The sequence below is a fragment of the Lissotriton vulgaris genome, chromosome 5 (genome assembly GCF_964263255.1).
Source record: "Lissotriton vulgaris chromosome 5, aLisVul1.2, whole genome shotgun sequence".
Classification (NCBI taxonomy): domain Eukaryota; kingdom Metazoa; phylum Chordata; class Amphibia; order Caudata; family Salamandridae; genus Lissotriton; species Lissotriton vulgaris.
Genome location: NC_141693.1, coordinates 778,958,090 through 778,971,200, shown reverse-complemented (window position 1 = coordinate 778,971,200; position 13,111 = coordinate 778,958,090). Strand labels below are relative to the sequence as shown.

Genomic DNA, 13,111 nt, shown 5'->3' with positions numbered 1-13,111 from the left:
GTGTAGTTGAGGTTGAAACAGTGTCTGCGCTAGCAACTGTATTGTATGTGTGTGTGGCTCCGAGAGCCCAGGATTCTACATTTTCTCCCCATTGACAATGGTTGATGCCCAGAGGTCAGGCCTCCCACAGGCGATGTTACGAGTAGTGAGTTGGAATGTCCGGGGGATGCTAGATAAAATAAAGCGAGGGGCGGTGCTGCGGCTGGGGAAAAGGGAAGGGGCGGACGTTCTCCTCCTACAGGAGACGCACCTCCAGGGCACCAAGACCCTCAGTTTGCAGAGATATGGCTATCAACAAGTGTTTCATGCGGGCTTTGCGAGGGGGTCCCGGGGGGTGGCGGTCCTGATACACCGCAGGCTCTCTTATGTACATGAGACGCAATTGATCGATGCGCATGGTAGATATGTGTTTGTTAAAGGTATGGTTGGGGATGAGCCGATGGTCTTTGGTAGTGTGTATGCTCCGCCCCCGTTGCAAGATGCGCTCATTGAAAAGCTGTTCGAGGTGTGGGCCGATATCCCGGATGTGCTGGCGATTGTGGGGGGAGACTGGAACGATGTGATGGATGGACGGATGGACCGCTATAGGCCCGGTAGGGAACTCCAGGCTGCAGCACCAACGAAACTTCATGGCCTAGCGCAGGGCATGGGTTGTATTGACTCCTAGCACTACCAACACACTTTAAGTCGCGAATATTCCTATGTGTCGGCAGTGCACAAGTCCTTCTCCAGATTAGATTACTTGTTCGTGCCGCTCTCCTGGCTGGCGAGGGTCGCTTCCACAGCTGTGCTCCCTCGTGGTATTTCGGGCCACTCCCCCGTGTCCCTGGATCTTCTGTTGGACAAGAGGCGACAGCCCTTCCGATGGCGCCAGTCTGCATGGCACCTGCAACAGGATAGCTATCGCTCACATCTGCGTGAAGCCATTTCTAATTATTGGGCGGAGAACGACGGGCCGGAGGTGGACGCCGCCCCCAGTGGGAGGCACTGAAGCCGGTGCTCAGGGGGGTAGACATAGCTTGGTGTGCAGGGGCCCGCAGGACCCGTCAGAGAGAGGTGGAGGAAGCTGCGGGGCGGGTTCAAGACCTGGAGAGAGAATGCACTATGGGCGACACAGATGAGGCTGTGGGGCAGCTCCTGATGGCGCAGCAATCGTACTCATCCCTGTTACTCAATGAGGCGCGCCAGCTCTGGCTGGCCACACAGAGCAGAATTTATCAATGGGGGGATAAATCCAGTACCATGCTCTACAGAATCTGCCAGCACACCTTCCGGGGTCAGACCCTGCCAGGAAATCGAGATGAGCGGGGGAACCAGATGTCGGCCCCTGACAACATAGCGGCCAGTTTTGCACAGTACTATGCGGATCTGTATGCCCCAATAGAGGCCCTCCCTGCGGAGGACGTTGATAAATTCTTGGCAGATCTCCCGCCGCGTGCGCTCTCGGATGAGGGCCGGGATCAGCTGGAACTCCCCCTGTCCCTGGAGGAACTAGGCACTAGGCACAGCACTTGGGGAATTGAATTCTGGTAAGGCCCCGGGACCGAATGGGTTCCTGTGTGAATTCATGAAAACCTTTCACCTCCAACTGGAGGGGCGCTATAGGTTGGCACTAGAGGCAGCCAGGGAGTGTGGTCGCCTCCCAGCGGACTGGCGACATGCCGAAATTGTTGTTTTCTGTAAGCCCGGGAGAACCCCTGAACACCACTCCTCGTACAGGCCGATTTCCCTTTTAAATTTTGAGGCGAAGATATTAGCCAAGGCCCTGGCCAACCGCCTCCTCCCGTATATCACCGATCTGGTGCACCCTGATCAGGCGGGGTTCATGCCCCATAGGGCTACCAGACACAACATTCGCCGCGCACAGGTGGTGGTGGAGACAGCCCGTGCCGCTGGGATCCCAATGGCGCTCCTTCTGGCCGATATTGACAGGGCATTCGATTCTCTCAGCTGGGTGTACCTTCGGGCGCTTCTGTCCCGCCTCAATCTTGGGCATGTTTTTCTCTCATATCTGAGCCTGCTCTATACGGACCTGACAGCGTCGGTGAGAGTGGCGGGGGCGGCGTCAAAACCCTTTCCCATCGGACGGGGCACCAGGCAGGGTTGCCCTCTCTCACCCTATTTATTCACATTGGCCATGGAACCCCTGGCGGCGTGGCTGCGGATGGACGCGCAGCTATGGGGGCTGGAGTGGGAGATGGTGTAACGACCGGGTTCTAGACTAGATGGGATCAGCTCCTGAAAGCCCCTCCAACCCAGCCGGAACGTAACCACCTCCCTCCTCAGGACCATCTATCCAGGCACCTGGGTACCTACCTGAGGATGGGGAACTCGCAATATACAAGCTCATATCATCAGAAACACCACTAAATCTATAGGGATACTAAGAATACTCACTGATTACTAAGGACATCCATGCCCTACACCACACTCATACCTCATAGTCTCGCGACCACATGGGTCCAGACTAATCTACCCTGGGGCAGTTCTGATTATCTACCATTACACACTGATTACCCTCAGTGCTCACTCAAGCCGCAATCTTGTGGGTATACACACTGCTCACCCTCAGTGCTCACTCGACACACAATCCAGCGTGCCATATACACTGGGCTGCAGTCCCAGTGCTCACTCTCTTTCTATTGTGTCCACAATCCAGCAGAACTACACACCAGTCTCCTACCTGGTGCTCACTCACTTACAATCCGATCTACACACTGACTACCCTCAGTGCTCACTCAACCCGCAATCTTGCGGGTATACACACTGACCACAATCAGTGCTCTCACTAACGCCACTTACCAATGACGACCACTTTCCTATGAATACCTTTAGCTCTCTGTCTTTCTATGTTGGGAAGTCTCTCTCACTATTCACTAAGGGTTTGCAACTACAATAATATTATGGGATGGCCGAATCACTTAGTGTCAACAATTCCCTAGCTCAAGGGCTCCTCTCTCTCTCCCTAATTATTCAGACTTACCGGATATGGGGCAGCATCTGTTCTGGCTGTAACATCTGACTAGAAGAAAAGGTTACCTGTGCTCTGAAATAGTGGACACACTGTATGCAGGAAACGCTCTCTATCATAAGAACAACACATTCACACTAGTTCACTAAGAACTGGGGTATCTTTATTACAATAATCATAAAATACACATGCACAAATCTACGGGGTCCCTATGACTAACAGGAACTTTAACACACCGCTGAAAGAAAAGGATTAGACATACAGGGACAATGTCATCTGCGGGGACAGGAACTTTTAACACACCGCTGAAAGAAAAGGATTAGACATACAATAGCCTAGGGAATAAAGACAAGGTTAAGGTGTAAGTGTAAAGAACGAGGTCACCTTGGGAGTATGAAGTCTTGCTCTAGCTGTCATCTGGGCTCCTCGCTCGTCTGTGCCTTAGCTCGTCTTAGATTCTCTCCTGCACTCTTGGACACACCTCTGCGCTGACCACTTTGCACTGGATTTCCTCCCCCACGGACTCTCTCCACCTTCCAACTTCAATCGAATGGTTTCTGCCGCTCTGATAACTGTTCATTCCACTAGCTTGTTCATTCTGTGTAAATGTCTCTGTGTCAATGTCCAATCAACTCCAGCTGCTCCCACAGGTTAATCCACGATATAACTTCAGTCTCTTCTAAAAGGCATTACTTCAGACTCCAGCTATTCACAACTCCTCCTGATAAGTAACTGCTTCTGACTGCTTCCTTCAGTTCCAGCTCACTGACTGTCTGTCTGTCTTCTCTCTGTTCCAAGCATCTTCTGTCTCTTCTCCTCCTGCAACTCCACTGCTCTCCTCTGTTCCAATTCAACATAAACTCTTTCTGATTCTCCACTTCTCCTCTGCTTCAATCAACTCAACTGCTTCCAGCTCAAGTCACTGCAACTTCAGCTCAGCTCTCTCTAGCTCGAACTCTTTCTGCAACTCCAACAACTAACTGACTCCGCCTCTGCACTTCACTAATATAGAATGCTGTCTCCTCATGGAAAGTTCCAGCCAGCAGCTTCCTCCCACCGATTCCATGTACCAGGCTCCTTGCGCTAGACGCTCCCACAGTGACCAGCTGCTTGTTTCGTCCAGAGACCTGAGCCCAGAGACACTTCCTGATTAGATTCAGCTCTGGCCGGTTCTCTCCGGTTCGCTTAGGGCGAACAACAGCTCAAAACCAAAATATTACCTTTTCCCTTGAAGCCTCTCAGCTCCATCAAAATGGAGTCTCTCTAGTTCTGGACCTTGTAGGCCTGAGAAGGTTGAAATAACCCTTAGCTCTGTCAGAGTACCTACATAAACCATACCAATGTATAATATAAAGTCAGGACCACAGGATCCAACCTCTACTATAAGCAATAATGACAGGCCAAAGCCAATAGGTAATAGATGGATTAGAGTAAGGGATCTATCATTATAGGATACTCTGTAGTAGCAGAGCGCGTAATAAAATCTTTTATACATACATATACATACATAATAGAAAGCAACTATCCTCTTCTAGGTCTGGAAGAAAGGGCTTAAAAAGGGCCAACACAAGCTAGGAATACATATCCTAGATGTGAGCAAGATTAAAGTCTTTATCACTCTCAAATAGAGCCAAAAAGCCTATCAATACAGATGGGCCCGTCCGATCGCATTGCATTATATGCCGATGACGTCCTCTTCTTCCTCACGGCCCTCAATAGGTCCGGGCCCAGAGTCCTAGAGATAATGCGAATCTTCTGGGAAGTTTCGGGCTTGCATCTAAACGTGCAAAAGTCTAAGCTGTGGGTGCTGGGCGATGGCGAAGGACTGGGTGCATGGACTTCGACGCTGAAGACGGCGGCAGGTGGACTCAAATACCTGGGCGTCTTTATCACGGACGCTCCGAATGTGGCATGGGAGCGCAATGTGGTGCCCGTTTGGGATAGAGTACGATCGGACACGAGAATTTGGTCCAGAATGCCACTGAACATCTATGGCCGATCGGCGATCTTTAAAATGGTGGCCCTTCCGCGCCTCCTATAGCAGCTGCAAAACCACCCATGCCCTATAGCACCGCAGTGGTTTCGTCAAGTGAACGCTGCGCTGAGTCAGTTCCTCTGGGCCGGGGGAGTGGCGAGAGTTGCCTTCCGCACTTGCTTCCTGTCTACATACTGCGGGGGCCTGGCCACCTCTGACATGTTATCATACTATCAGGCGGCACACCTATTGGTGCTTAATGACTGGTGGTACGGAGATCGGAGCGACCCGACCTACGCCCTAGAACGGTACTTGATGGATCCAGACACGGTACACACCATTCTGTACTCGGCGACTATCAGGAAAAGGCTCCCCATAGTCACTCAGGTGGTCTTCCGAGTGTGGCGTGCAGCTCTGCGCCGCATGGGGTGGTGGAACAAGTTGACGAGGGAGACCCCATTGTGGCAGAACGGACGACTGCCGGCGCTGGCATCCCTACAGGGATTCAGGGGCTGGGACGCTATTGGCATCTCTACGCTCGTCCACGTCATGAGGGGCACCACCCTTAAGTCTTTCCAGACCTTGAGTGAGGAATATGCCATGCCCAAGACCCAATTCTTTAAGTACCTGCAACTGCGACATGCATTATCCCCCTCTCTGGTGGGCTTAGAGTCCCTGCCCGAGTTCAGCCCCCTGGAGGCTAAGGTGTTTATGGGGGAATTGGAGGAAAAGAAAGTTTCCAATATATATCAGACCCTGGTCACACACTGCTCCTCCTCCCTGGATAGACTATGCTCCGCGTGGGAGGGGGATGTGGGAGCTCTCGGAGAGGAAGACTGGAGGGAGGCCATTTGTGGTCTGGACTGATCTTAGGCCTTTAGTCCATGTATTTTCCACCAGAAAAGATGATGACTTTACACCTAGGATTAAGAGGTGGATTGAAGGTTTAAATGATTTAAATTCAGTGTGGCGTACATCACTGGTTCTAGAAATAAGATTGTCTCCTCTATCACTGGACGTAGACTATCGAGCTGAAAAGGTCTGAGCAAATCAGTTGGGTTTGTGAGAATGCATTACAAGAGAAGGGAAAATTAGGAGACCGATGAGCTCAAAAAGTGTACTGTTAAAGGTTAGCCTGAATACGGAACGCTTTGTGAATCCTTGAAGGGATTTTGAAATGTGAGGGAATAATTGAGTTGGAATGATAATTTATTTCAAACTTCCAGGTTGATTCCACCTAGGGACCCCTAAGAGAAAATATTGAATTGGCGCATGTAGGCCATTTAGGAAAAAGGCTCACCAAGGCCAGAGTGAGAGAATTATACTGGTGGCCTAGGTTACACCAGCAAGTGGAAGACGTAGTCAAGAATTGAGCTGCATGTGCTAGGAACAAGAGAAAGACAGGGAGAAAACTCACCTGTAGAGATTCTCTAAGAGCCATGGAGGAAATTGAATTTGGACTTTGCTGGTACTTTTCATCTTTTGCCACCTAATGAAAGGTGTGTGATAGTACTTCAAGCGCCATGAGACTCTTTGGATGCGATATGTGCGCGTTACAAATGCCTTTGACTTGACTTGAATTGGTGGACTACATGTCCAAGTGGGTGGTTACGAAATGTATTGGATCACTGGATACTAAGGTGATTACGTTTTTAAAAGAACAATTTGTTCTGGAAGTTGTTCCCCAGGAAATTATCACAAGCAATGGAGTCCAATTAGTTTCACAAGAGATAAAATAATTATTTCAGAGTTTGTCCACAAAACAGCGTTATATATTCCACTGGCAAATGATTTGGCTGAATGTATAAAAGCGTGCTGTGAAGTTTTGTGTAAAAAAGGCAGAAGAGACTAAACCTTTGGCTGACATCCTGGACGAGGTATGGTGGGCTCATCGCAACCTCGAGTTTAGTAACAGACAAGTCGCCTTTTTTCTGGATGAGGGGTAAAGTTTGCAACACCAAATTGTACCCAGTATGGGTGAGTGTAAAAAAAAAAATGCAAGGATCAGAATGTGTGGCTGGAAAAACGAGTGGGGATGAACTTAAGAGGAGAGTTAAAAGGCTGAGGAGTAGGTACCAGATCAATTACAAGAATAAATATGATTAAAAAAACTGCACCAAATGAGTTAATTGGATAGTGGGCAAGATGGTGTTCACGAGAAGACCAGGATTAGAGAAGTGGGTGAATCCAATTACATGGGTCCTTACAAAATTAAATCTGTATTGAGAAAAGCGGTCAAATGGAGGCAGAAGGTCAGATCAGAGCGGGCGAGGGGGCTATTTGTTTTTTATTTCCTTCACTTTTCTATATATTACTCTGATAACTCCGACCAATGGCCTTTTTAAAGTTTTCTGTCTGAATGCTTTTAAACTGTTTTAATTTCATTGCACTGTGTTTCTAGCAGTTTGTGTTACCCTGCACTTAGCACTTTTATTTGACAGCGTTTCCATTCCGCAGCGGATATTTTCAGCCCTTTGAGCGGAGAAATGCTGTCAAAACCGAGCACAAGCTCCCACTTCCAGTTTTTGCCACTGAGGGTTAGCGCTCTAGTGGGCGTTAGACGGAAAGTACTTCAACCGATGCCTGAACGAACGCGCGCAGCGGGCGCGCCAAAGGAAAGCCAGTCTGCGCCCATCCGCAACTCGTCCAGAGATGCAGCTAGTTCCAAGCCAGTACTCTGATACACTAAAACTGAGTTAATGGAGTATAATAGAAATGGTAAGACCTGTAAAACCCAGCCCTGTGTTGAAAATATAAAAAAGGCAATATAATGTGCAGCACTTGTAGAGTGACCCTGGCTCACAATAGCAGTAACACCAGTCAGGTGTTAACTGAAAATGTAAAAGCCCTGCCCAAGCAATTATATTGTGGACTCAACGCAAGGTCAACAGTCAAGAATGCATTAGACATTCACGATTTTCTTTTCAAACTGAATTTAGACTGCCTATTTGTTACAGAGACTTGGTTGAATGAATGTTCAAATCCGGATATTGTGCAAGCTCTCCCCCTGGGCTACACCCAGACCAGACAAGATAGGATTGGTCAGAGAGGAGGTGGACTAGCAATTATTTATAAAAACCTGCAACTCTAGCCAAGCAACCCCACAGAACTTATAGAAGAGGAAAGCTTGTCCTTCTGCTTCCAACTAGATTGTAGAACTACGTTTGCAGGAGTATTGCTTTACAGACCTCCAGGCTCCGGTACTAAATTCCTGGCCACCCTAGGGGAAAGCATTAGCTCTCTAGTGGTCAAATACGCCAATTTTACTATTTTAGGAGATTTTAACATCCACTTAGAGGCTAAGGATACTCCCAACACCAGACATTTTCTGTAAACAATCAGTACTTTGGGCCTAAAGAAATCAGTAGAGGGTCCTAAACACAATGCAGGACATTACCCTAGATGGGATTTGCACAAACATGACCAACCTGGCCTCTGAACCTCTTATGACACTCTCTTGGTCTGACCATAGGGTCATTCCATTCAAACTGGATTATAAAATAAACCCAGTTGAGAAATCTCCAGTACAGGCTGGTCCCCTGGGCAGACTTAAATGGAACAATATGCTTTACAATAGGGAATTACTACCCATGGCAGAAGCTAGTATACCAATCCTCACGGGCAACCCTTCAGTGGATAACAATAGATTTAATGAATGGATGACATTTCTTGTAGATAATTTAGCGCCAACTGCATGCCCCAGGAAGAGCCCCATATACAAAGTCTTCACCCTGGTTTACTCCCCGTCGCGTTCTAATCTAGGACCCCGATCAATACTGTGACCTTATGCCCCTATACGGCTATAATCCTTTTATTCCCCTATAATGGCATAAACGATCAAGAGTGATATTCAGAAACTCGTCTCTGGTCTAACACGATCAGAGCCACATTTCAGAATCTCTTCCTCTGCAGCTCATTAGAGCAAATGACATAGCAGAAGCCACTATCTAAGATTCCTAGATTACACTCCGAGTTCTTCAACAAGATAAAACTCAGCAACCTGGGAAAACCCCGCTTGCTATGTTTTGATTAGTAATAGAACTCTAATGAGCACTGAGAGACGATCACTTCCTAGTGACATCTTTATTGACGTCTTATGTCCAAAAACTTACGTCAAACCAGGCACCTTTCAGGTATAAATATTACCAACGTTGCCTTAAGCAAATGCTGATGTTACTACTGCCGCTACTGGTGTCTCAACGACATCGATGATAGCGATGGTGTGGTGAACATAGGAGCATAACAGCTGTCCCCTTCAGAGCCCAGCAGATGCAAGCTGCCCACAGACGCTGCCCCTCCTCTTCCTCGACGTGCTGAGAGAGAGAGAGAGACGCTGTCTTTTCTCCTGCCGAGAAATCCAGCTCCGGCGTTTCCAGCCTACTCTTGCGAGTGACTGGTATATCAAGTCCTGGAAGGAGATACAAGACCTCCAACATTCTATTCCAGAGGTATGGTGTTGACTAAACCCTTAGAGAGAATTCTTGAAGCAAACCTTGGCAAAACCAACTTAACTAAAACTGCTACTTACTCCCTCCCAAGTATTAGGCTTAGGTCAGGTACACTGGGGTAGGCGTAGTTAGAAGCACCAGTTGAGTTATGTTATCTAAATGTATATATGAATGTATATATGTTTTATTCATTTTAAACCATTGTACGGCTAAGAAACCATATCAATGCTTTTACAGTATTATTTCGCAATACTCATTTTACTGTACGCACTTTTTATAATAACTAGTCTTGCAATTGTGGCAATTCTTTTCTCTTGCACGAGAAGAAAGACTGTTCAATAAATAATACCTTTTATTGAAAACGCCGGTCTCTCCATTCTCTGCATATTGGTGAAAGTAATCTACACAAAACTGACTGAGTAAAATAACTGTCTATTGTTTCACATGACTCTTATTCTAAGGTGCAAAGTTGTCATGTTTATGCGGTTGTTGGAAAACTGAATCCCTTCTTGTCTGTACCAGGGAAGCTGATCACTTCCTATTCAGTCAAGAAAGTTTCCAGTGACCTCTGAGCTAGTTGGTAACAAACCCAATTAAGTTTAGCATAGTCAGTGGAGACCTGGAAGATCCGCACTTCTACGTCCATACTACTGTTTATGTTATTCCAATGCACAGGGCCTATTGGGAAAATAGGAACTACACTACATCCCTGTCTAAAGGATCAACAGAGCCAATGCAGGAAACTTGAAAGAATTTGGAGAAAGGATTATGTATCAGAAAACCTTATTCTCCTTAAAAGTTGCTCTTAGACAATACCACTATCAAATAAAGGTGGCAAAAAAGGCCTACTATTCCAATTTATTTAATCAGGCAACGGCTAACCAGAAACTTATTTTCAATATTGTCAAATCTTACATGAATCCTAAAATATTAGACCTGAAAATCCAACCATCACAAGATCTGTGCGATCAAATCGCAGAAAGTTTTTTAACAAAAAAATCACAGACTTGACAAAAGAATTCAATGAACCTATCCCCATGACTAATAATCCCTCATTCCCAAGGATTACAGGAGATTTTGCTTGTTTTCAAGGAATCAGTAGGGGACAGTCTAGGCAAGCCATCTTATCCTGTAAATCTGGTTCTCCATGTGACCCTTACCCACCTAAAGTACTACATGCACTCGTTGACATCATAAATTCAACTGTAAACCATCTGATTAACTAGTCATTCGAATCTGCTTGTTTACCAGACAATTGGAAGATTGCTGCAGTAAAACCCCTGCAAAAAAAGAAAATTGCAGACCCCACTACTCCCAAACAATCTGGTTTTAGATCAGGCCATTCAACAGAATTAGTGCTGCTCCATGCCACAGAAACAAGTTTGCCTCAGACCAAAGTAGAGATGCAGTACTGATTCTGTTGGATTTATCGTCAGCGTTCGATATGGTCTCTCACAATATTCTGAGAGACAGACTTAAGATGAGTGGCATCACTAACAAGGCACTTGCCTGGTTTTCATTGTTTTTAGAAAATAGACAAAATTATGACCCTTGGTTGCCACAAATCTCCAGAAAAACACCTTTCAGCTGGAGTACTGCAGGGCTCCTCCTTGGGCCCGACATTATTTAATCTTTACATGACCCCACAGCTTACTTTAATTGACTCCTTTGGTGTTAAAGCTATAACATACGCATACGACACCCAGATCATTCTTACCCTAGAGAAAAACTCCACTGATGCCGAAGAGAAATTTCAACACCGCCTAACTGCAGTTATGAACTGGATGAAATGCAACCATTTGAAGTGCAAAAGCCAAAAAACAGAGATTTTGCTGTTTGGGAAGGCCAATATCTGTACGCCTAGTCAGTGGTGGCCGGCTAATACAGTTCCACAGCCCAATACTGCGGTTACAGCACGGAACTTAGGAATCAAGTTTGAGTCAACCCTGTCTTTCCATAGCCAAGCAGTGGCAGGCTTGTGCTTTCACACAATTAAAACATTGAGAAAGTTCTTAGACCTACTTCCAATGAATGCTAGGAAGTCAGTGGCTGTTGCACTGGTCCTGCCTCGTTTAGACTATTGCAACAGCCTCTATGCAGGAGCTAATCAATCAGTCCTGAAAAAACTACAGGTGGCCCAGAACGCTGCAGTCAAAGTTGGTACTTCGGCTCCCGAGGGGATCCTCCTCAGTGGTAGCACTCAATCAGCCGCACTGGTTGCCAATTCACAAAATGATTTTATTTAAAGTCCTAACAATCATATACAAAGCATTCAAGGCAACAGGCCTTATCTCAGGTCGAGAATACACCCCTACTCCACTCAGCGTCTGCTGCGATCATCCTCTGGTAACTACCTAGCTACCCCCAGTTATTGTTTGAAAACTAAAGGGGGAAAACCATTGCGGTACTTGGTACTAAGGCCTGGAATTCTCTTCCATTACAATTGATACAATCAGAACTTATTTTTAGGAAACTATTAAAAACCTGGTTATTTTCTACACCTGATAAATTGGTACTCTCTCTTATCTGAGCTCTTCTTCTAGAACTGACTCTCGCTCGGCTCACTATCATTGACCTACATACTCCTCCCTCCTAGCGCCAAGATACTCCTTGGAGTGAACATTGTGCTTTATAAACACTGCCAATCATTGATTCATTCATAATGGTGTTGTTGTGTGAGTAGCATGCCCAGATTGGCGAAATGGGGAGTAGCAAGTTGTGATAACATTTTATTTAGTGTTAATGGGGATATCAACTTTGCGCAGGAACAATTTCTTCCTCCTACTGCATTTTCTAAAGAGTCTGGTGATGGTGGATTGACCAACCAACTCCCTTTTATTTAACAACATACTGGTATAAGTCCACATTTGTACTGGTAGAACTACTAGATTGCCATAGATTGCCAAAGTTAAATTGGCTAACTAACGCGCATGGACTATGCACCTTGTTTGAGATGGATTCAGAGCTTTAGAGACATTGTTCCTTCGCCTTAGGAAATCATTTTTAATGGAAAGGTGGTTGTTGGTTCCGGTAGATAGATCACTGGTAGTATGCCACCGAAGGCTGGCGAAGAAATGTGTTAGACTAAGTTATTTTTAAATCACATCGCTGAAGGTGACCCCTTTATTCACTTGTCAAACTCTCTATGGTGTCATTCAAATACCGCCCGCACCTACGATCACTCACCAGCACGAGCCCCGCTTGGCTTCAATACTCCAATAGCCCCTCTTGTCCTCAGCCCCGCAGCCACTGCCTGGAGGCTCATAGCCCGCAACCACCGAGTACCGTGGGCCGCCATGATGCCCTCAACACACGGAGAGCGCAGGCGTTACATTACGTCACTCTGGGGACGCCACAGAAACTGCGCATGCGTTGTATAGTAATATCACACAGGATGCGCAGGCGTAACTCTTTTAAATGTCTACATGGGATTGTTTGACAAACAGGCTTCTGCGCATGATCGGCAAAGGCCACTGTTTTGCGCCAAAAGGGGGCGTGGTTACGCATTAATTGAGAACCCTAGGACTCTTGTCGATTGAAAGAATGTAGGTGTTGTCTACCCTCCCGATTCAGGCGGGAGACTACCGATTTGATGGCTAGTCTCCTGCCTCCCGATTCTTGTATTGAAAAACCCGATTCCATGTGGATTGCCGATTGATCGGCTTGAGATAATTTTATAGCTAAATTGAGTTCGGAAATGACTTCTGCTCTCTGCCC

The 13,111-nt window shown here is 46.7% G+C and overlaps 1 protein-coding gene across 1 annotated transcript in view; it reads right to left on the bottom strand.

The window, feature by feature from the left end:
- The window catches only part of NDUFB8 (NADH:ubiquinone oxidoreductase subunit B8), a 94,560-nt gene extending 81,820 nt beyond the window's left edge, over positions 1-12,740 (bottom strand). The window contains exon 1 of the mRNA XM_086922249.1: positions 12,581-12,740. Within this exon, the coding sequence (XP_086778375.1) occupies positions 12,581-12,692 (112 nt within the window). The 5' untranslated portion in view covers positions 12,693-12,740. The remainder of the gene's footprint in view (positions 1-12,580) is intronic.
- Between the last annotated feature and the right edge of the window lie 371 nt (positions 12,741-13,111).